The 21,671-nt window shown below is 51.4% G+C and overlaps 8 protein-coding genes across 8 annotated transcripts; 4 read left to right on the top strand and 4 right to left on the bottom strand.

The window, feature by feature from the left end:
• Nucleotides 1-199: 199 nt before the first annotated feature.
• BDP55DRAFT_692855 (amidase signature domain-containing protein) lies at nucleotides 200-4,583 on the top strand (the record flags this gene model as incomplete). The annotated part of the gene is made up of 9 exons (XM_060577165.1): nucleotides 200-430; nucleotides 481-581; nucleotides 633-879; nucleotides 931-1,611; nucleotides 1,665-2,086; nucleotides 3,122-3,357; nucleotides 3,448-3,510; nucleotides 3,564-4,360; nucleotides 4,416-4,583. 9 exons carry the CDS (start codon nucleotides 200-202, stop codon nucleotides 4,581-4,583), a joined length of 2,946 nt encoding a protein of 981 aa, XP_060431036.1.
• A 611-nt stretch (nucleotides 4,584-5,194) lies between these two features.
• Nucleotides 5,195-7,525, top strand: BDP55DRAFT_91396 (heterokaryon incompatibility protein-domain-containing protein). The gene is made up of 2 exons (XM_060581315.1): nucleotides 5,195-6,199; nucleotides 6,251-7,525. The coding sequence occupies exons 1-2, from the start codon at nucleotides 5,267-5,269 to the stop codon at nucleotides 7,172-7,174; spliced, it is 1,857 nt and encodes a 618-aa protein (XP_060431037.1). The 5' UTR covers nucleotides 5,195-5,266; the 3' UTR covers nucleotides 7,175-7,525.
• On the bottom strand, nucleotides 7,318-9,186 carry BDP55DRAFT_727296 (ZIP zinc transporter; the record flags this gene model as incomplete). The annotated part of the gene is made up of 5 exons (XM_060579283.1): nucleotides 7,318-7,853; nucleotides 7,912-8,621; nucleotides 8,672-8,812; nucleotides 8,866-8,964; nucleotides 9,035-9,186. The coding sequence occupies 5 exons, from the start codon at nucleotides 9,184-9,186 to the stop codon at nucleotides 7,318-7,320; spliced, it is 1,638 nt and encodes a 545-aa protein (XP_060431038.1).
• A 2,151-nt stretch (nucleotides 9,187-11,337) lies between these two features.
• On the bottom strand, nucleotides 11,338-12,635 carry BDP55DRAFT_659869 (uncharacterized protein). The gene is made up of 3 exons (XM_060574568.1): nucleotides 12,208-12,635; nucleotides 11,905-12,096; nucleotides 11,338-11,847 (listed from the first exon to the last, which is right to left on the bottom strand). Exons 1-3 carry the CDS (start codon nucleotides 12,324-12,326, stop codon nucleotides 11,634-11,636), a joined length of 525 nt encoding a protein of 174 aa, XP_060431039.1. The 5' UTR covers nucleotides 12,327-12,635; the 3' UTR covers nucleotides 11,338-11,633.
• A 750-nt stretch (nucleotides 12,636-13,385) lies between these two features.
• BDP55DRAFT_692857 (retrograde regulation protein 2) lies at nucleotides 13,386-16,163 on the bottom strand (the record flags this gene model as incomplete). The annotated part of the gene is made up of 5 exons (XM_060577166.1): nucleotides 13,386-13,569; nucleotides 13,624-13,822; nucleotides 13,874-13,964; nucleotides 14,020-14,893; nucleotides 16,102-16,163. 5 exons carry the CDS (start codon nucleotides 16,161-16,163, stop codon nucleotides 13,386-13,388), a joined length of 1,410 nt encoding a protein of 469 aa, XP_060431040.1.
• A 231-nt stretch (nucleotides 16,164-16,394) lies between these two features.
• BDP55DRAFT_659876 (uncharacterized protein) lies at nucleotides 16,395-17,311 on the top strand. The gene is made up of 2 exons (XM_060574569.1): nucleotides 16,395-16,542; nucleotides 16,598-17,311. The coding sequence occupies exon 2, from the start codon at nucleotides 16,705-16,707 to the stop codon at nucleotides 16,903-16,905; it is 201 nt and encodes a 66-aa protein (XP_060431041.1). The 5' UTR covers nucleotides 16,395-16,542; nucleotides 16,598-16,704; the 3' UTR covers nucleotides 16,906-17,311.
• A 156-nt stretch (nucleotides 17,312-17,467) lies between these two features.
• Nucleotides 17,468-19,573, top strand: BDP55DRAFT_659878 (uncharacterized protein). The gene is given in 3 exon segments (XM_060574570.1): nucleotides 17,468-17,852; nucleotides 17,925-19,511; nucleotides 19,529-19,573. The coding sequence occupies 2 exon segments, from the start codon at nucleotides 17,555-17,557 to the stop codon at nucleotides 19,301-19,303; spliced, it is 1,677 nt and encodes a 558-aa protein (XP_060431042.1). The 5' UTR covers nucleotides 17,468-17,554; the 3' UTR covers nucleotides 19,304-19,511; nucleotides 19,529-19,573.
• Nucleotides 19,574-19,577: 4 nt separating this feature from the next.
• BDP55DRAFT_740589 (uncharacterized protein) lies at nucleotides 19,578-20,624 on the bottom strand (the record flags this gene model as incomplete). Its single annotated transcript, XM_060580420.1, has 6 exons — nucleotides 20,322-20,624; nucleotides 20,206-20,261; nucleotides 20,067-20,129; nucleotides 19,936-20,013; nucleotides 19,790-19,867; nucleotides 19,578-19,738 (listed from the first exon to the last, which is right to left on the bottom strand). The coding sequence occupies exons 1-6, from the start codon at nucleotides 20,561-20,563 to the stop codon at nucleotides 19,578-19,580; spliced, it is 678 nt and encodes a 225-aa protein (XP_060431043.1). The 5' UTR covers nucleotides 20,564-20,624.
• Between the last annotated feature and the right edge of the window lie 1,047 nt (nucleotides 20,625-21,671).

Raw genomic sequence — 21,671 nt, forward strand, 5'->3', positions numbered from 1 at the left:
GGGTTGCAACAGAGCTGAGGCGCGGACACGGGGTCTCTAATATGAACGAAACCACTGTGGCCATGTGGAAAGAAAACATCCAATTGTTGGTTTCCATCGAACTCATAGTTTCGATGTTTGGTGAGGTTCGGACATTGTCATCATACCAACAAAGACTCGAGCAACCATGGTGCGCGTCCGTATGCCAACGAAAAGCGAAATGACCGCGCCCTTTCAGTCGAAAGACGCCTTCAGGGAATGGATCAAGGCTCCTGAAGCCCATGAAGGACGAACCCAAGTCGGAGACTCTACATGGTCGAACAAGGACCTCGAACCGACACCACCAGAACAAAGGACATGGACCTGGTATAACTTGCCATTGTACTGGTTCTCAAACATGTTTGGAACCACCGGGTGGAACGTCGCCTCTTCGCTCATCGCCGTGGGTTTGGTCAGTTGACCTAGTGAAGTTTCTTCAAGCCGATGCGCTGACGTCATTAGACATGGCAACAAGCCTTCGTATCTTGCGTACTTGGCTCACTCATCTCTGCCATCGTCGTTACTGGTATGGCGATACCTGGCGTGATGTACCATCTTGGATAGTGCGTTGAAGCCCTTCAACATTTTTTGGCATCTGCTGACCTTTATTCAAGTCCCGTTCTTGCGCGGTCGGTGATGGGCATGTACGGCTCATACTTCTTCATCTTCATCCGCGCAATCGTTTGCATCATTTGGTATGGAATTCAGACTTACTACGGCGCGAACCTGTTGTCCGTCTGCTTCCGCTGTATTTTTGGGGACAGCTGGGACAACTGGCCCAATATGCTTCCTGCCGGTGCCGATGTCACGTCGAAGCAGCTCTTGGCATTCTTTCTACTTTGGCTGGTTGAGTTCCCATTCGTGAGTTGTTTGTTGCCCTTTGATGAGACTTGTCTCTAACAACAATCGCAGACTTGGGTACACCCGACTCATATTCATTACATCTATACTGTGAAAGGCTTCATCATGCCATTCGCCTGCTTCGGACTCTTCGGCTGGTGTATGGCTTACGGAACCGGCATCTCAAACATTGGCGCCGCATCTGTTGCTGGCGCATCAGCAGCCGCAAAGACACCGGTCGGATGGGCTATAATGAGCGGTGTCAACGTCATCATGGGGTCCCTTTCGCCGATGCTTGTGAACCAACCCGATCTCGCGCGTTACTGCAAAGAGCCTCGCGATGCCGGCTGGCTGCAAGGGGGCTGTGTCTTTTTCGCCAAGATTCTTGTCTTCTTCCTCGGCTTAGCGTCAACGACATCGTTGCAAGGCGCCTGGGGCACGGCTTACTGGAACCTGTGGGATCTTCTTGATGCTATTCTTGACCACTATTGGAATCCTACGGCCCGCGCTGGCGTCTTCTTTGTGTCGTTCAGCTTCATTCTTAGTGTGCTGGCGACGAACTTTGGCGCAAACTCACTTCCTTTTGGCGCTGACATGACCGGGTTATTTCCCAAATACTTGACGATTCGTCGAGGCCAGATCATCTGTGCCATTCTCGGTATCGTCGTCTTGCCGTGGAAGCTTATTGCTAACGCATCTGCTTTCATCTCATTCCTGGGCAGTTACAACATCTTCATGGGCCCTCTCTGCGCCGTAAGTAATAAGCCCACCAGCAAGTTCTGAAAAGAGTAGCTGACTTTCATCAGATCATCATTTTCGACTACATTTTGGTTCGAAAAGGCAACATCCATGTGCCATCACTGTACAATGGCTCCAAAGGAGGCCTCTACTGGTTCAAGTCCGGAGTCAACTGGGTCGGGGTCTTTGCCTGGATTGGCGGCACGGCAATGGGCCTGCCCGGCCTCGTCGGGCAGTACCAACCTCAAATAGTCAGCCAGCCGGCCAAGTACATGTACATGATGGGCTGGGTCTTGACGTTCTTTACATCAGCCATCCTTTATATAGTGCAGGTGCAGTTCTTCAAGGCCAAGGTGTACCCACCAGGCTTTGAGAATGCCCCGATGGAATACGAATGGCTGGCGAAAGAGGGCCGAGATGGGTTCTTTGAGGGCGAAAGGGAGGGTGAGATTTATGCACCTTCGTCTCCGCGGATTGACGAGGCCGAGGAGTTACAATTGGGAGGGAAGGTTCAGAAGTTGGAGGCTTAGCTGTGTTTTCTAGTAACATCAAAGCTACTGGGCAATAACTTGCGAGAAGATAATGCACCATTATTGAGTTCTAACCCCTTTATTAAGACTCCACGCACTATTCAAACATGTGCTTGGGGGAATCCGAGGAGTGGCCATCTTAGTGATAGCGGAAGTAGCAATGACAGTTGCAGCGATGCCAGTGTTAAAGTTACTATGGTGTGCTTAGCGGCAGAAAATTGTGTCGACCACTTGGTGTCCTCCAGACTCGATGTTGCCTTGCTGTGGATGGGGAAGCCATCCACAATGACCAGCGGAGGCAATCCGTTCCATAATTCGGCGGGTCGCCCTCGGCTTATCATGAGCTCATTGCACGGGTACACACAGGGTGGGCCTGGAGAGGGGTGTCTTGGTGCAGTTCTGAATGTTGTGACCAGACTTTTAACCCGGCATTATACAGAGAAGTTGAGTAAGAACGCCTCATTCGGTGGAATGGCCCCGAATCAGACGTGTCGCAATCGCTGCTGCTGGAGGCGTAGGCGGAAGTATTGCAAGGGAAACAAACGCGGCGGCGGATCTGAAGCCGACGATAACGGCCTGCGGGGTTGGGGTAACAAGGATGGCCCCTCTCATGGCCGTTGGAGTCTCCGGAAATCATCTATGAAATAGCCGGAATGCCTCCAGATTACTCCAACTCTCGAGAACGCCACAACTTTATTTCTCATCTCCTTTTTGCAGACTTCAGAAAACTCGAGAGTAGCCTTTTGAATTTCAGAGAAGCTGCCTCACCGGAACTGCCGACGAGACTCTGAGAGTGCCTATTGATACAGACCGCTGTGCTCTGACTCTGTTAGTCGCCACCTTGCCAGATACCCCGCCTTCTTGTTCTAAGTAGATCGCACCTTGCCTTGGCACACGCGTTTGTGCCGTTGTCAACTTAGACCTAAGTATTCAAACCTTGATCGAGCCGCAGAGGACTCGACATAATCTTCCGCAATGGCAGTTGAGCCGTACAGACTTACGGCGACCCAGGCGTCAGCCAAGATTCGAGCTGGGGAGTTGACTGTGGAGCAGTATGTGCGCTCGCTTTTGTCTCACATCGAGGAGCGAGACTCTGTCGTCAAGGCTTGGGAATATCTGAATCCCGATCAGGTCATTGCACAAGCGAAGGAGATGGACGCGATACCGCCAGAGAAACGAGGACCTCTACACGGCGTTGCGATCGCGGTCAAGGACGTTATCTACACCAAGGGTTGGTGAACATTGCGCGGGGTTTTCCATCGTAGCACTAACAGAAACTCAGATATGCCAACGCAGCACGGTTCTCCAATCTACGCCAGAGATGCGCCTAAAGTTGATGCAGGGTCCATTATCGTTCTTCGTCAAGCCGGTGCACTACTTCTCGGTAGGTCCAAACTGATAATTCGACACTCGGCAAGGTGAATCTGACCCTCGCAGGCAAGACAACGACGACTGAATTCGCGGCCACTGTTCAAGGCCCCAAAACGGTGAACCCGCATGGCACGAACCGGACGCCCGGTGGCTCTTCCTCTGGCTCAGGCGCAGCGATCGCCGACTTCCAAGCGCCAATCGGCTTGGGCACCCAAACTGGTGGAAGCACCATCCGTCCAGGATCTTTCAACGGCATCTACGCCCTGAAGCCGACATGGAACTCTATCACCCGTGAGGGCCAGAAGATCTACTCCTTGATTCTGGATACCCTGGGTTTCTTCGCCCGTAGTGTCGAAGATCTGCAATTAATGGCCGATGTCTTTGACCTCCAGGACGACGAGCCTCCCAAGGACACCTTCACAGTCAAAGGCGCCAAGTTCGCTCTCTTGAAGACAATGGTGTGGCCTCAAGCCGGGCCCGGCACACAGTCTGCGATGACGAAAGCAGCGGAACTTCTCAAGGCTCACGGAGCTGAGGTCGAGGAGATTGAGTTTGACCCCGAGCTCCAGGAACTACCTCAGTGGCATGCTACGGTGTTGCACAGCGACGGCAGATCCGCTTTTCTACCTGACTACCGCGCTGCTAAGGACCAACTGCACGAGTTCCTGATTTCGCATGTTGACAACACGAATAAGATTAGCAGAGCGGAGCAGCTGGAAGCATTCGACAACATCGCCATTGCGAGGCCAAAGGTTGATAAGATGCTAGGCAAGTATGATGCCGTGTTGGTGCCTAGTGTTGTTGACGAAGCGCCTGAAGGGACTTCGAGCACTGGAAGTGCTGCTTTCAACGCCCCCTGGACGGTAAGTCTCTCGCGGAGTCTGTATGCCGAACAGTAATTGCTAACAACGGCGGTAGGCGCTGCATGTTCCCGTCGTCAACATTCCAGGCTTCAAGGGTCCGAACGGGATGCCCGTTGGTGTTTCTCTAGTAGCGCCGAGATACCATGACCGTCATCTCTTGGTGGTCTCCAAGGTGGTCGGTGAAATTTTCGAGGCAGAGGGAGGCTGGAAATCTGCGTTGTAAATGATGAGCCATAGGGTAGCTGTGAGGCTTTAGAGGGATTCTCACTCATTTTCATGTGCTAGCTGTTGTGTCGGAAGCTTGAAGACTACGATTTGTATCGATTTAGACCCGAATTCCACTGCGCAAGGTCTATAGAGACGTTATCAACATTCTGATACATATTGCTTAATTCTGAAAGCCTGATGAATCCGCGCAGTAACCCTTCGAGGCCGTGAGGTCTCAGTTCGTAATTTTGACCTCATTATCAGTTATTATCCCATCAACTGCTAGACGGCATCACTATATCAGTCTCCAGTCTGTCTTTAAATTTGATCTATTTCGAGATTATTCATAGGTGGATATAAAGGAACTAGAGCAAAACTAGAGAAGACTTGAGACGGACATGGTGACGCTATCTAGCAGTTTTTAGGATAGCCGTATGATGATTAGAGAATCAAATCAACCGTGGCGTTGAAAGGAAGAAGTAACCAGGCGGCAATTTTTTATTGTGCTCTTGCTTGGGCCTAGCCACAATCCCAACGCCACACTTCCAATATCGAAGGATGCACTGCAACAATGCTGCCTGGTTGGGCAATCTTACATCTACAAGTCCTCACTTTTGTCTTTCCAACCTTCAGATCACAAACTATCCTGGTTATTCCCAAGTAGCATAAAGTCCAATAGAAGCAAGGCTACTGGCTACAATGTCAAAACCCAATAATATCGCCGAAAGCTTCTCAAACCTGGCTCTAGACCCCCTAGCACCCCCTCTTCCCCTCCTCACCAAGACCAAAACGTTCTCTCTCGGCAACCTCTTCACCAGCAAGACCCCTTCACTTCTCCAGACTACACCCATATCCTACTATCCCCTCAAAGAGAACGAAATCCGCCTCGTGAACCTCCACGCAGGACCCCCCTCAGCCCCAATAACCCTCACAACCGAGTCCACCCCCCTCTCATCCGCAGAATATACAGCACTCTCCTATGTCTGGGGCGATCCCTCTGACACCATTTCCGTCCATGTCGACAATCACCTCTTCCACGCCACAAAAAACCTTCACTCCGCGCTCCAGCACATCCGCCTCTTCCTGAAGCCACCACAGCTTGCCCCACTATGGATCGACGCAATCTCGATAAACCAGGCAGATATAGCAGAGCGAAGCCACCAGGTCTCGCACATGCGGGAGATTTACGATTCAGCAGAGCTAGTCTTGACCTGGCTCGGATCAGACCTCGGACCGGGGGTAACATACCTCCGCGAACTCGGCGAGCACGCCCTCACCGTCTCTCGAAAGAGCAAAGAGCCCCCGAAGCTTCTACCCAGCCACGTGAAAGACCGATATACTACCATTCGGGAAACCGTCAGAGTCTTTCAATCTACCTATTGGAACCGCGTCTGGACGGTACAGGAGTACACTGCCCCAACAGACCTCGGGGTCTTCCTCTCCGGTACGGCGTGGTTAGATCGCACTGCCTTTTTACCCGCCACGATACTCTATACACATGCACTTTACTGGCTCCGAGATGGCCTGCGGAAGCGGGGGGCAGATGCGTCGTTTGTGGACGCGACGCTCTCGCGGGTGAAAAAGGTTGCGCATGATCTCAAGATGAGCTATGCGCGGATGGCAGCTTCCAACGTAATCGATAGAGCCCCGGATAGGATGAAGGCTTCTTCTAAAGCTGAGCAGGTCCATCAGATTGAATCAGAGAATGGGAGGAATTCTGTAGTTCACCAGTTCAATCTCATCAGCCTCCTCTTACGATTCCGCGATCTCCAAGCAACAGACCCCCGAGACCGCATCTATGCGCCCATGAACCTCCTCCGTCATAGTTCCAGAGAGGAACCCATCATCCCTGTCGACTATTCTCTCAACATACAGCAACTGTACACATCCGTTGCCAGGCGTCTAGTGGAAGACGACGACTACTGGCCTCTAAGCATCCTCGAAATCTGTCGCTTCGGGTCATCGGACTTACCATCATGGGTGCCTGACTGGCAAGTCCTTCCGAGAAAGGTACTTTCGAGAAGTGTCACCTCTGGAGAGCAAGTTCTCTGTGCGAGTAAAGGATACTCCACGGATGCGAAGCCGTGGAGGATACTAGACGAGGCTCGGTTGCAGATTACGACTGTACAGATTGATGACGTGGCGGAGGCCTGGGAGGCATTTGATGCTATGAGTGTGCCTCGAACAAAGTCCTACCCAGCGTATAATCTGATGAACCCTGGTGAGAAGTATGTGATTGGAGGGCAGACGATGTTGGAAGCTTTCCATGAACTGGCAGGGATCGAGCCAAGATCGGGATATGGTGACGAGGTGGAAATTTACCGCCAAGAGGACTGGCATCGCAATCAAGGCATGATGAGTCGCTTCAATCGCCGGAGACTGATCCGCACTGAAAACGGACTCGTCGGCTTGGCTCCGGCTGAAGCTATCAAAGGTGACAAGGTCTGGTTGGTTCATGGCGCGAACATGTTCTATATCTTCAGGCCTGTTGCGGACGAAAGAAGTCATGTGCTTATCGGTGAGATTTACCTCCAAGGTCTCATGAATGGGGAGGCACGGGAGTTTTTAGGCGGGACTGGAAAGCAAACTGTCATTACACTCGTTTAGGGTATAACATCTATCATGATAAGGACCGACCCGATATCTACAAACTGTTCCCATTTCCGCATTAGACGTGCCGCAGTAGCAAGAGTCTGCGCCACCATTCATTATCGAGTATTCTTCTCTTTCTATCCTTGGTGGCCAACATCTTAAGCCCACTTTCCAAGCACACTCATGATAATCATGCCAGCGATGAGACCGAAGAAAGCAAGGGTCGTGACGATGGGGCCAGTGGTTAGGAGCTCCGCGCCAGGAAGCATCCAGTCCTCGGCCCACATCTCCACAACACCAACCCAGACGAGAATACCAGCGGAGAGCGCGTCGAGGGTACCGATGGCGATGATGGTGTCGCGGTCGTTTCCATTGAACTGCGAGAGAACGCCAATTCCAATTGCCATTCCGATGGGCGTGACGAGGGCAAAGGGGGAAGCGAGGATAAGCTTCTTGACGAGGGAGAAGCTGGGCGTTTTTAGAGAGTTCAGACTACCCTCAGCGGAAGCGGTTTGCTCAACTTCGGCGGGCGCACTCGGGGTGGGGCGCTCTGTCATTTCAGCTGAAGTAGGCTGGCCAAGCTGGGCGATTCGAGTTCCAAGAGCGATGCCCTCGAACATTTGGTGGAAGAGGATGACAACAAAGAGGGTGATGAAGAAGGTGTCACCAGCCACGACAAGGGTGATACCAATGACTGTTCAATCCTTTGTTAGTGCGCTACAGTGAGGGGATGCTCGGAAAGGGCAACGTACGGATGGAGTGAAAGATGATGCCGCATTCAAGAACCAAGACAGTGACTGTCTCGGGAGAGAAACGGGTCATCGCACCAGGATTAGCGGCCATCTTTGCCATGACCATGCGCTTTCCAATGTACTCAACCAAGAAAGACAGGAAGATACCCGCCATGACAATGGCAGAGGTGGTACCTTCGTAGCCAAGACTGCCTAGGCACTCATTACCAAACATGAGTTGGGCATGGGTATACAGATGGATGAAGGCGGTGGAGATGATGATTCCCGTGCCGAATTGTTTGAGGATGAGGAATATTGTGTGCGTCTTGGCGGGCATCCAGTTGATCATGAAGATGGGGAAGTAGACTCCGAAAGCACTAGTGACAAGAATAACGAAAAGAAGACCGACACGCAGAGGAATGTTATAGTCGCGGGTAACCTTTTCGCAGCTTCTAGTGCCACTGCTCTCACTCTCGCCTGCGCCAACGCAATGCTCGACACCGGCGTGGAAGTGACAGTTCTCTCCCTGGGGTTCTTCTCCGCTGGTATCGTCATGGTCGGACGACTCGGCCCCCTCGGCAACAATTTCGATGTCATCTCCATTAGGAGCGAGACAGTAAGTGTCAGTGCCGTGGGCGTGGCAGCCAGTGAAGGCTGTCGGTATCGCTGAGGCGGCAGTGTTGGTAGGCGTCGTCATGACCTGATATTCTGTAGTACCCCACATACAGAAGCTGGGATCTCTGTTAGTGAGGATTATTGCCGAGCAGATGAAAACACTTACACCGTGACTCCGTGCAGATGGCAGTCTGATACGGCCGTTGGTGCGCCAGTGACGGCAGTAGCAGCAGTCGTCGAAACAGCGGTGGCTGCCGGCGCATTGGCGGCCACGACTTCAACCTCGCCATCAGGATAGAAACAGTACCTGATATCAATAGTGTTAGACTGAGTGAACAGTACAAAAGCGATTCAGCTTACAGGTCAGTGGCATGCTTGTGGCATCCAGTGTATGAACTGGGAAGCGAACCAGTCGGGGTAGATACGACTGTGAACTCTGTCGTTCCAGCTTTGCAGATTCTGAAGTCAATGATGTATGAGCAGCTATTCGATGATGAAAGACATTGATGAAGCTACTGAGGGCTCTTACTGAGTAGACGATGCGACGGAACACTGTGAGATGGCCGTGGGATCAGACCCGGCAGAGGCAGTGGTGCTAGCAGCCGTCTGTCGTGCAACAAGGGAGGCTGATGTAGTGCTCAGAAGAGCCGCAACGGCGGCAGCGGGAGTGAATCTAACCATGACGTCTGAGTCTGGACGTCGAGAACACTGCCAGTGAATAGCGGAAAGCGAACTTAGGCCTTATCTACGCTCAGATGGGCGGATAGGGTTGACTGTTTTTGGGCGAATTCCAAGACAGGATGGTGCTGCAGGAAGCGTCGAGCTGCGCTTATCGACAGGGTGGTTCTCAGCTGGGTGTTTTATGGAAGAGATTCTGCAGTCGAGGTGACCAGGCTGAGGTATGAACCGTTGGGAGAGGTTACTAGAGTGAGCACCTTGAGAGAATGTGTCCTGGTGAGGAAGTCAAATCGCCGAGCCGGTAGTCTGGCCGATAAAATTCCGCAGGGTGATGAGATATCGGATTGAAGCGTGGAGGAGAAACGAGGAAGCCTCTTCAGCGGAAGAATTTCTCGGAAGGGGGAAAGATGTTAGGGAGGCGGGAGGAACAGAGGCGAATCATCAGGCGTGAGGGGGGTGCAAGTTGCGAGGAAAACATGCGCAGGTTCGATGGAGGAGGCAAAATTGATGAAGACCAGATGCGGCGGATTGGATCCCTGCCAGTTGGTCGTGTCGAATATGCGCGGATATGCCATCCATTGTTCTACTTTTTTCGGGTTCCCCTCTTCGGCGGATTGTTCACTTCCCTCTAACGCAACAAAGCTATACCTTCCGAGCTGTCGTTACCGGGTTCTTCTGGGTGTCTCCACGACCCAAGCTTGTCTTTCATTGTCTTGGCCCTCGGTCGCGGCGGCTGACCTTGTGCTCGTCGGATGACTTTGGGAACTCTTCTTCCCCGAGGGCATCATTGCTGGACGGAGGACTGCGCGCCAATGACGACCGAGGCAATTTAGGGCATTTTCTCAGCCCACTTCCACAGGACTGTCCATTTTCAGACGGGCGATCAGATTGATATGGCGTCCGCAGCCCGAGGGAGCCATGGAAACGTGGGCATCACAGGCCCCTGTCGTTAAAAGTGAGTGGACCGATGGTGTTTGTCGGGAGAAAAGCGGGAAACCAAAAGGGACATAAAAAAAAAGCATAAGACGACGCGGTCTGTTTGCCAAGGCTGAGAGACCCATCGCCAAGGCTGAGCACCCGGATGGCCAGCCATGGGCAAGAAGGGAAGGCAGCAGCTGGCGAGATGGGAAGCGACGCTGATGGAGAAGCCAAGACAGGAAGTCACGATGTCCAGTGGTTGTTTCCTGCTAAGGCTGCTATTGTCTCTGAGGACCCGCCCTGATTGGGCACGGGCAGAGCAGCTGGGGTGGCACGGTGGCTCAACGTCGGATCCACTTGCCTCTTTTTGACCGGTACGTACCGCCCACATGCCCTCCACATGCACGTCAAAATAAGAACCTTGATGGCCTTTCACAACGTCCCTCCTTTGCCTCACACTCACCAGACTCACTCACTCACTCACTCTCTCACTCGACTTACCTCACTCATCCACGCAAAGGCTCCTACCTGACTGTTCAGCTTCCCCTCCAACCTTGATGGTTATAAGTGGCGACGCCTGCATGCCAAGGCTTCTATAAAGTAGACCGGTCGACCAACCCCTATCGAGATGAGGCCTTTTGGAGGTTTTCTGCTCTAGCTCAGGATTCTCAGAACTCCTCGACTTCAGCTCCTCAAAACTGACTGCTAGAAACCAACGCCAAGATTGCCTTACTGCAGGCCTGAAGGATCGTATTCGATTCTTCGCTGGGTAGAAGAGTCCCTGTCGGCAGGCACTTTTGAGCCCTTCCTCGGCCGATCTCACGTGTTGGCAGCGTGAGAATATCTGCATGACACATGGTGCTCCTTCCAGTGAGAGTCGATTGACGCTGGGTGAGACTCTTGTGGCTACCAATACCGCCCTAGTGAAATCAGGCCCCGAGGTCGCAATCATGGCTGCGTGAGAAGGCCGTTGCCATTTCGGGATGTAGTCCGCTACACCATCAGTGAAGTCACCTACCGGAACATTGAACTCATACATCGTTGCATGGAGCCACGGCTGAAGATCAACGGCGACGTAAGTAACTGGAAGCAGCTAGCAGTATGCCGCTGGTTCGCGCATGGTTGCTGAGTTTTGACTTCCCGCTGTCTAGCCTCAAACCAGCCTGTCGGGTCTGTCTTTGAGTCCGTGTCTGATCTTCCTTGATGCAGCAAGTGCAATGAAGGGTCAGCATCAGAGCAAGTGTATAAGCAATATGATTCAAGCTGGTCAAACATCATTCTGACAAGGGGGCACAAAAACGTAAAGCCTAATTCGGTGAATTCTGCTTCTAATGCTACAATTAATCCGCCTCCATTCTCGAGGTGGATGAAAGGAGGCAAAGCGCCTCGGTTTAGCAGGTTTATCGTCATTCTTGACTATTGATCTGCTAAATCAAGAAATACCACATGTTTCCTTTCATGAATCCCAATTCGTGTATCCGTAAAATGCCTCGAGTCAAGGCCCATTATTCCGTCGTTGTATCATCTTTGTTTTACAGGGCCATGAGGGCGGCAGCAATGGCAGCAGCGCCGAAGCCAGCACGAGCAGCTCCGGCGGGAACGGCAGTAGAGCTGGGAGTAGCGCTGCCAGCCGCAGTAGTACCAGCGGCTCCAGTGGTAGCCGCAGCGGTGGTGGTGACGGCAGCGGATCCCGTGCCAGAGGCAGAAGCCGTGCCGGAGACGGCGGTGGCAGCGGCGTCGCAATGCCTATCTGGTGTTTAGATCATTTGAAGCGATGTGAAATGGACTGTGTTTGTTACTCACCAGTGGTCACCGTGAGGCTCGCAGCCGACAGACTCAGTGGGGGAGGGAGCAAGGCTGCCGGTGCCGGAAGAGTGGTCGTCATCATCGTGGTCGTGGTCCTCGGTGGCGGTTGTGGTCGCAGCGGCAACGCTGGTGACGAGAGTGGTTCCGCTGGCTGCTGCGGCAGTGGTGGCGCGAGCGCCCTCGCAGTGCCTAAAGTTGATTGTCAGAATGATCCAATGATTCTCAAAGTGGCTCCATCTTTCACGTCTCGGTCACAGAAGGCAAGCGGGTTTGGGCATATTCGAAGAGATCCAAGCTTACCAGTGGTCACCGTGAGGCTCACATCCCACGCTCTCCGTGGGTGAAGGAGCCAGGCTCTCGCTTTGGGCCAGGGTGAAGACGGCAAAGCCGAGCATGGACATGATCTGAGAGGCCTTCATGTTGATGGATCTCGGGTGACGTTCTGGAGAATCGCGGTGTGGCTTTGGGGGAACGAGGACGAAGATTTGGAGATAAGCAACGATTATATGCGGGCAGAGGCGTGAAGATGAAAGATTTATAAAGATGGTGTTGTATTCGAGGGAATAAGCTATAACTATCAACCGCCAAGACGTACTGCCCGAACCCCAGTTCCGGAAAGAGCATCAAGGTATCTTTTAGCAGCTCTTGGCAAGAGAGAATGCAATTACGAAAATTGATTGATCCTCCCAAGATGTTGGTCGGTTGTTCCGGTGTTTGCAACACAATTCAGCCGGGCCAATTCGCCAAGACACTACGCAAGTCAGGTTATTCGGGAGACTATCACAACGTGCACCCCCCCCCCCCCCCCTTCCCTTTTAACTGGGCATATGCTAAACGTCTCTTGTTCTGTTGACCGTCAATTGGTCTACCAAGGGTGACCTCGAAGTCCTAGATGGCCCATTCAAAGGAGTGACTGGGCCCTGTTAGGAGCACTGAGCTCGTAATGCCGCACCCATGTCCGGTCCGCGTTTTGCCAGGCGCGAAGAGGCGGGCCGGGCCATCAAGGTCCTCACATAAAAACTTGGCGCATCACCATCGTATTGAAGATCTTTCCGGAAGCCACACCAAATGAATATCCCTGAAAGTGGACTGTTTCCTTTTGAATTCTGTTATTTAGTTGCCTCTGACTGGCTATTCAGCAAAGGAGCTTTTTCCGTTTTCGATCTTTGATGGTTGGGTTCTGATCCCATATATCATGCTAATAGGCCAAGGCTCCTCCCCTTGTCCCGTATCCCTGGGTCCTTTGCATCATTGCCAAGAATCCGAAAGAGCCTCCTTCGAACGGCCATATGGCATTCTCCCGACAACGACCGAGACAGGGCGGACTGCCATCGACAATACCAGACTACCAGAGAATTTGCCGTGAGAAAGGCTCCATTCAGCTCACCGTGGTCTCAACGCAACTCCAACAATCAGCTCAGTCAACTTTGAGGAATTCGACCTCGGCCAACTCAACTTTGAAACCAGAATTAAGTTGATTACGTTGAGTGCAGCGCTAGTTGTCGACCTCGTGCTAGGCGCTTCCTGTCTTTCCTGACAACGACTAGCCAAGTAGTAAGGATCGTGCAGATTCCAACCACAAGCACTGACAGGTTGACCGCATACGAGATCCGATATCGAGAGCCAAACACCGTACTGAAGACATGGGGACCGACAATACCACTGTGCAAAAGGATCAGCGGAAGGCCGGATGATGAGGAAATTAGTTGGACCTACCCGAACTGAGCGCATGCATTTGTCAGGCCAATCCCGATACCAGATGCCACAGTTCCTTCAAGTGCCCTGATGCGCTCCGGCCAAATTACCGGGTATGCACAACCGGCACAGGCTACAGACACGATCAGGCAGATGTAGCGCACCACTGGGTTTTCGACGAACAGGAGAATGATGTAGCATACGATGATTGTTGATTCAACTGTGCCCGTTAGCTCTGTGCTCAGCCTGAAATGTCTCCCGGACACCTTACTTCCTACGGCTGTTACCCATGGCCTGATCCACTTCCTTTGAAGCATAAAACCCAACGTATTTAAGAGCAAGAAAGCCGACACATACGGAGGCTATGTGTTATCAGTGAAAGGTCCTCGAGACATCCCAGCTCTGACCTGTGCTTACAATGTTCATCAACTGGGAGTATGCCGTGGTAGTGAAACCCAGCTGGTAGATAACAGTCGGCAAGGCAAACCCAACTCCAAAGCCTCCGATACCATGGCAGATCCAGTACAAACTGAAAGTGTAGAGCGTCGGATCCCGGGCCATGAATTTGAGAGACTTGAAGTCCCAATGCGCTTCTCCCTTTGGCACAGACTTGGCTAGTCTCTGCTTCATGTATAGCCGCTCCTCTTTGTTCAACATCTTGGCTGATTCTGGATAGTCAGGCAGCCAAAAGGCGAAGAATGCCAGGAAGATAGCAGGCAGTCCTTCGAGAATGAATAGCCACCGCCACCCGGACACGCCGCCAAGCTGATCCATGTACGAGATGGCGTATGCTAGCAACCCAGACAACGCACTAGAGACCTGGCCCACGGAGTAGAAGAAGGCAATACGCTGTGGCATCTCTTCCGGTTTATACCAGAACGCGTAGTGATACAACACTGACGGGAAGAAGCCAGCCTCAGCCATGCCGATCGCGAAGCGAACACACATCATGCCCGAAAAGTTTGTCGCCGCGGCGGAGCAGCACGCAGACACACCCCACGCCATAATCAGGATGAACATCCATCTTGAGGGCCTGAACAGCTTCAGCAGAATCGTGTTGGTCGGCTCAAAGATGAGGTAGCTGTATGAGAAGATGGAAAGCGTCCAGGCCCACTGTGATGGGCTGAGGCCGAGCTGCTTCTTGATGCCGGTGCCGGCTTCGAGGTTGATGATGGCGGCGTTGGAGTAGTTCGCGCTGTCGATGACTCGAAAGACGTAGACGAGGGAGTAGAAGCCCACGAGCCAGAGGTCAATCTTCCTTAGGAGCTTCTTCTCGAACTCGGGACGGTCACTTCTTGGGTGGGTTTCGATATCGGACACATCTCTGCTCTCTGTCTGTGCCGTCTTTTCAGGATAAGTCTGTACGTGTTCGGCAACGTAGGCCAATGCGTTGACCGGCTCTCTTGGTGTCACCATTTTAGACGTCGTCTCGAGGCACCGAAAGCTGATGCAAGGAAACAACCAACAATAATCAAAAAGAGGCTGACATCTCTCCTGTAAATTAATAGAAGTGCTTTTTTGCTTAATTCCCAATCTTAGTCCTGAGAATTATACACCACCAAACCACCAACGCCCGATGCCGGACAATTACCATCATGTTTTCAACCTTGCACTGGTCACGACATGATAACGATGATGGCGATTTTTATGTTCCCCCAATCGCCTTTCAAACAGACAGGCCTGGCATCCTTCAAATCTGGCCCTTGATGTTGACCCCGCCAACAACATTCCTCGGACTATGCCCGACTTCCGGGTAACATTACCCCGTCTTGCTTTGCAGCATTCGAGCACGTCTTGATTGAAGTCGTGTGGGGGATGATAGTCTGATGTCGTAGCGGCGAGTGTCTGGTACTATCGTTGGCCGGTGATAGTGAGCACGTTCTTGTGGTTCCCAAGCACGCAATGGCCGATCGTGCTGCCGACCCCGCGTGGGCATCAGCAAGCGATTGAGCTACAAGCTTGAGACGTTGAGATGGAGTCATATTATAAGACGCTGGGAACAATTGAAACGGGTCCAACAATCGTCCTGTTCAATATTCTTCTCAATCTCGTTTCTTTGACAAAAGCAAACCACCATGGCTCCATCCGCAGTCTCGCCGCCGCCTTTTGACGACAACAAGCTGCTTGTCAAGCCTTGGTCTCGACCACAGCCAACACAAGAAGATTTGGACTGGGCACCTTTAACCACAATTGATCTTTCGCGGTTCGACGAGCCAGGTGGCAAGCAGGAACTGGCGAAGCAACTCTACGATGCCATCTCACGAGTTGGGTTCTGGGTCGTGACGGGCACCGGCATCGATGATGGGCGAGTGCTACGCCAGTTTAGTATCGGAAACACCTTTTTCAGAGAGCCATTGGAGGAAAAGAGGACTTACCCTTGCAATTTTGCGGAAGGAGAGTACTTCGGATACAGGGAAAATGAGAGGTGGCTTGGAGACACAGGGGTGAAGGAGAACATCGAAATGGTAAGATCGTGTTGCAAGTCACAGTGACAGATACTGATAAAGGAGTAGCTCAACATCCACAAGGACATCCCAGCTTGGAAGAATGTCGGCCGTCATCGGGTCATTGAAGAGAACTGGGATGAGATTCGAGACTTCCACCGTGACGTTTGGGAAGTGGCGCGAAAGCTCTTTGTTCTCATCGCCATCATCTTGGAGCTCCCAGAAAATTATCTCGCTGATGCGCATGACTATGACCAAGTATCGGATGATCATTTACGGTACATGATCTACAATGTTCGGACTGAAGAGGACTGGGACAAGGCGCAAGCCTTTTCGACCGGCGGACATACAGACTTCGGCAGCTTAACTCTACTCTTTTCTCAGCATGTTGCGGGACTGCAAATCAGGACGCCAGAGGGAGACTGGAAGTATGTCAAGCCCGTCGAGGGCGGCATTACATGCAATGCTGCAGATACCTTGACTTTCCTCACAAACGGTATACATTGTTCTAGATCTTCCGACGTTTAGAGGTCGTCACTAACTATGAGAAGGATTCATCAAGTCAACTATTCATCGTGTAGTAAAGCCACCCAAGGATCAGATTGACATTCCCCGGCTGGGACTTCTGTACTTCAGCCGTCCGGGTGATCATGCGCCAATGAGGACGTTGCCATCTCCTCTTCTAGATCGGCTTAGTCTGATCAGAGATGAAGACAGGGACTTGAGCAGACCAGTTCCGTCTGGGACCGAGTACGTGCGGGCAAGAGTGAAAGACGTGCACCACAAGAAGGTGCTTGATAAACGCGAAGGAACATCGTTCCAGTACAAGGGGCTCGAAGTCAAGAATCACTATGAGTAAGGTGCAATTAGCTTTGCAAAACCAGGTCCTCACTGGAGTCAACACTTTTGTTCAACAACTCGATTTCTTCCCATACTCATGGCGACCTCTTTCTTTCGAAAGTGAACCAGGCGTTTCCAACAAGTAGCTTATCTTACTCCATGAAGTACCGATTAATGTTCGATCTTGAAACGTTGGAAACATGAACGGCTATCCCATCTCCGTCGCCACGTCCATCGGCACTACACCCGTCTCCAACCTTTCTCTAATCTTTCTCCATTTCGAGATTATTCACACCTAGGCGGATATAAGGGAAATAAGGCCGTATTATCAGATTATGTGCTATTCCCCCTATTAAAGTTGGTATCTATATACCGACGCTATCTAGCAGTTGATCGAATAGGGTGATAGAAATGAAATGAGGTCGCACACGGAGAGATTATTTATTAGACACGTGTTGCACTCAGCTGAAAGAATTCTACCAATCAAAACCTGTGGTCGGTATTACAGGCGTCCGCCACAACCAAGGGTCTTGCGGACCACCATGCGTCTAGTCGAGGCGAAAAGCAAAGTATTACAAAGAGGGGTACGAAGGCAGAGATATTTCAGAGAAGCCCACACCGTGCATAATACATGTACCGAGCCATCATCCTCAACGCTGCCGACCGCCATGTCGGATTTCGACAATGACTGCGCCTGGCCGCGCCGGCTACTGCACCTACCTACTATGACTTCGGTGCAATGGAAGCCTGGCAATTATTACGGAAAGGACCGCGAACCCAGATACATCGCTATCTCGTACACTTGGGGCAGATGGCGATTGAAGGGTGCGACGCATCCAGACGTGAAAGGACTGGCGGTCCATGGTGTTGCCTGGGAAATGCCACGAGTAGACCCAGACCATTTTACCATGGGCGAAATGGAGAATGTGTTGAGATCAGCTCTGAAGCTATCGATGGAGATCGAAGGTGCGCAGTGAACTTGTGCAGGTTGACGAAACAGCTCTGCATAATGCTGGCGCTGATGAAGAGTACATGTAGGTTTCGACAACCCTAAAGAGCCACTCTCCCCGATAAACTACATCTGGCTAGATGTTGCTTGCATCTACCAGACTCGTAACTCAGCGGAGATGGCCATGGAAGTTGGCCGCCAAGCGAAGATATTCAAGGGAGCCACGCAGACTTTTGCGTGGTTGACAAAGCTTTCCCGCCAGGATTACGTGACACAAGCGGAACGACACCTGGAGCAGGCCACGCCAACAAGAGCTGAGGCAAAGAACGGCCTCGATAAGGTCCGACGTCGCTTAGACATCAAAAGACGAGAGATCGAACAGCTCAGTCTAGATCCATGGTTCTCGTCTCTCTGGACGTTGCAAGAAGCATATCTCTGTCCCCAGGCCATATTCATTACCAGACAGGGAGAGCTTCTAAGCCAGTCCGACATCGATAACCCCGCCAAAGATCCGATGTTGCTGAGCTACTTCATCGACTACTGCGACCACGTGATGACCATAGTGACGTCGCATGAGAAGAAGCCACAAACCATCGAACCAAACGACAAATACCTGATACTACTGAAGAGTTCGATCGAACGCAGCGGCATGATCGGCCTCCGATCAACTCTCCCGATTACTCTTCTTGGGGCTGCCCGCCACAGGACGACAAGTCGCGAAAAGGACCGCGTCTATGGAATCATGCAGGTCTTCAACTTCCGGCTGGGAAAGGCGAGGCCGGGTTATGACCCCAACGGTGACCCCTCCCTCCAAGAGCTGGAGGACGAGCTTGGGCGAGAGCTACTTGCTCAAGAGCCTATCATGAGCCAGATGCATGTGTTTGAGAATCTTCCGCAAGTTGGGAAGGGTTGGCGAATCTCTCAAGATTCTCAACCTACAAGGCGCCTCCATCTTGTCAATCAAACCTATAGTGAGGGCAAGTCAGTCTTTGAGGGCATGTTGGTAAAGGCTCAGCTCTCGACTATTACTCTTAATGGCGTGAACTGGGGCCACTTCAGCGGCAAAACTTGCAAGTTCAGCAAGTTGGTTGAAATTTGGGACAGCGACAAAGGATGGGGAGGCGGAATCATCGACCTCGATGGCGCGGAACATTGGACTGCCGTTCATGGGCCTGACCTTGCCCGTAAAGAAGCCATTGCGTTCAGTCAACATCACCCACACGCAGTCGTCTTACTTTTAGGCCTCGCAGAAAAGCAAGCATCTACGAAAAGCTCGAGCATGCCAGTAGGTCTCTTACTCGTTCCCTTCAGTGGCCAGTCCGGGGTCTCGGAGAATTTAGATGTCTGGCAAAGAGCTGGCGTCTGTCAATGGTGGACAAGTTACGAGCCGAATAGCGGGTCTGAAGTGGGAGGAACTTTGGAAGGAGAATCGAGAGACTGGATTCTCAGTGCCGGGGCTTTTGGTTAATAATTTGGAAAATATTAAGAAGGCATTGCTTGTCAAATGACCAGTAAAGTTTGCTTTCCCTGGTTTGCTTGAGACTAAGATAGATTACTGGCTGATTGAAAATGGAAGCTTTGTCAATATGTGGCGTTGCAAGGTTATCTTACGTACGACAGTGATGTATTTACAACTTCCTCGTGTGGAAATGAATATGTTTATACAAGGCATATGTTTATACAAGGCATATGTTTATACAAGGCAGAAAGTCACCAATAACAGCGCGCTGGACATACAACAATTACTCGGCCTTCTGTACCGGAATGTTGAGAGTACTAAAGTTCCAAGTCTTACCACCATCGGGTGTGGACATGTCGCCGCCAGTAGCACCATGTTCCCAGCCTCCGGTGTGACCGAAGCTTTGATCAGCCTGGCTAAGCACAATGGAGACATCTTCCCAGCCTACCTCATTGTCAGTTGTCAATACCCTCGTTGAAGACTGGTTTAACGTACTGTGGGCGGGGTGCTCAGCGCAGCCGCCAGACGCGCATTCAATAGAAATGTAAAAGATGTTCCCTTTCTGTCCTTTGCCTACGCACAATTTATCAGCGTCTGATCAGATTTGACAAGCGATAATTTGCCGATGCCAATCAACTTACTGGTCGATACAGATGAGGCAAGCTTGTTGTCTATGTAGACATCTTGGTCCCAGAGGCTTGTCGCCGAGTTCAGCTTGTCTGCCATTATCTTTAGTCACAGTAATACCCAAATATGAGCTGAGTTATCTCACAGTGAGTCCTGACTGTGGATCCAGGAGAAGCAGTGACAGGGTCACCAACCGTGGGGTTTGAGCCTATAAAGTTGTAGTACCATGTCAGATCGCGTCTTTTGAGAGTTCAATCCAGATTGAAATCGGTCGAGTCACTTACCAACCAGAGTATACGCGAAGTTGCACCAACTCTTTCCTCCGTCGTTACAGTATGATCTTTGAGGTCAGTCAGGCATGTGCCATCAGGCGATAGGTGTTTGATTAGGTCCCTCTTACCCACTAGGAGAGTTTGACGTTACGCCTTGCAGGAAGGATGCCTCATTCTCCATCATGATGGCACTCCAAATGGCAACATCTCCCGAGACAGTGCTAGGAAGCTTGGGAAGAACGAGAGTTGCGCTAGCCTCTTGGATGTACGCTGCGCCATTGGTGAAGAGGGAAACGATATCAGAGTTGGCCTGTGTCAGACCAATGAGTGTCGCAAGGACGCCTCCGACGGCTGTGTTGACTCCCTTCATAATGGCCGGTTGAAGCTCAAATAAATATCAAGAAGGTTGCAAGGCAAAAGTTGTTTCGTCTCCTTGCGATGCACAAGGCGAAGAAAGGTAACAAGAAAGAGTCGAGCAACCTTATATGAACAAACTTGATACCCCTTGGTGAAGAACCCCTGAGAGCCTGCGGGATCTAGCACATGATGTTGGGACGAACAGATTTAAACGAGAAAGGTATATTCGGAACTATTTCTAGGATGGCCGTTCTAGCGGTCTCCAAACGCCTGGAGCCTGTGGCTCCGCAGAAGAATGTTCTCAAACGTCATTTTGAGAGTGACATTGTAATTATTCCGTCCGGTAAACGAGCTTTGGTGGGGTTGAAAGAGAAAGATTAATCTATGCATATTGTTAGCGCTGTTCTCAGATTGAGTGCAAAGATGCCGGGATCCAGAGCAGCCCGCTTTTCCTGCACGATTAACTGCTCCTGCACGCTCTCAAACTTGCTTCTCGAAGCGTACAGAGGCAATTTCTGCCGGACTTTCAGCTACGGCTGATCAACTTGCGCTGATAAAGGTCCCCGCATCTTCTCATCTTTTCGTGTTTGCTGTTATGTGCGATTGTTCTGAAACGCTCAATTCAACCTGGATTACTCCTTGAGCAACCATCCTGAAATTTCCATCTATGAAGTTCCAAGTCAAGACTTTCTGGCTTTTCCGTCACATAGCGGTGTAGCTCAGCGCCGGCCAGTTTTCGCTTTGATGTTCTCAGCCCCTATGCCGATATCCCAGATTTCCAGCGATCAACTGTGACTACTCTGACCTGTTTGACCGACTTGAATGCCGACGAATAAAACACCTTCCAGTGATTGAAATCAAGCTGATCGAAATGCTCCTAAAGATCCTGCGAGATGTCGGCGGAGAAAGTTTTGGGGCAGATGGTGATCCTTTGCTGACACGAAGTGTTGATTCAACAAAGTCTTTGTTTCCGCAGGCGCCACATTCATTGAACTCACTGATAAATATATCGAGAATGGCCTGACTGGGCGGGTATCTGCGCTCATTATCCACCGAAAGATTTTCCCTTGGTACATTTATTTTGTGGTCTGTTATACCTTTTCCGGTGATGCATATCGTCG

Source organism: Colletotrichum godetiae, assembly GCF_030913485.1.
Source record: "Colletotrichum godetiae strain CBS 193.32 chromosome Unknown BDP55scaffold_15, whole genome shotgun sequence".
Taxonomy (NCBI): Eukaryota; Fungi; Ascomycota; class Sordariomycetes; order Glomerellales; family Glomerellaceae; genus Colletotrichum; species Colletotrichum godetiae.

Coding starts and splice junctions, on each gene's coding strand:
- BDP55DRAFT_91396 (XM_060581315.1), top strand. CDS start 5,267: ATGTCAAAACCCAATAATATCGCCGAAAGCTTCTCAAACCTGGCTCTA. Junction 6,200..6,250: donor CGCGGATGGCAGCTTCCAAC/GTAATCGATAGA, acceptor AAAGCTGAGCAG/GTCCATCAGATTGAATCAGA.
- BDP55DRAFT_659869 (XM_060574568.1), bottom strand. CDS start 12,326: ATGAAGGCCTCTCAGATCATGTCCATGCTCGGCTTTGCCGTCTTCACC. Junction 12,097..12,207: donor GAGCCTCACGGTGACCACTG/GTAAGCTTGGAT, acceptor AATCAACTTTAG/GCACTGCGAGGGCGCTCGCG. Junction 11,848..11,904: donor GAGCCTCACGGTGACCACTG/GTGAGTAACAAA, acceptor AACACCAGATAG/GCATTGCGACGCCGCTGCCA.
- BDP55DRAFT_659876 (XM_060574569.1), top strand. CDS start 16,705: ATGAGGACGTTGCCATCTCCTCTTCTAGATCGGCTTAGTCTGATCAGA.
- BDP55DRAFT_659878 (XM_060574570.1), top strand. CDS start 17,555: ATGTCGGATTTCGACAATGACTGCGCCTGGCCGCGCCGGCTACTGCAC. Junction 17,853..17,924: donor GCTATCGATGGAGATCGAAG/GTGCGCAGTGAA, acceptor GAGTACATGTAG/GTTTCGACAACCCTAAAGAG.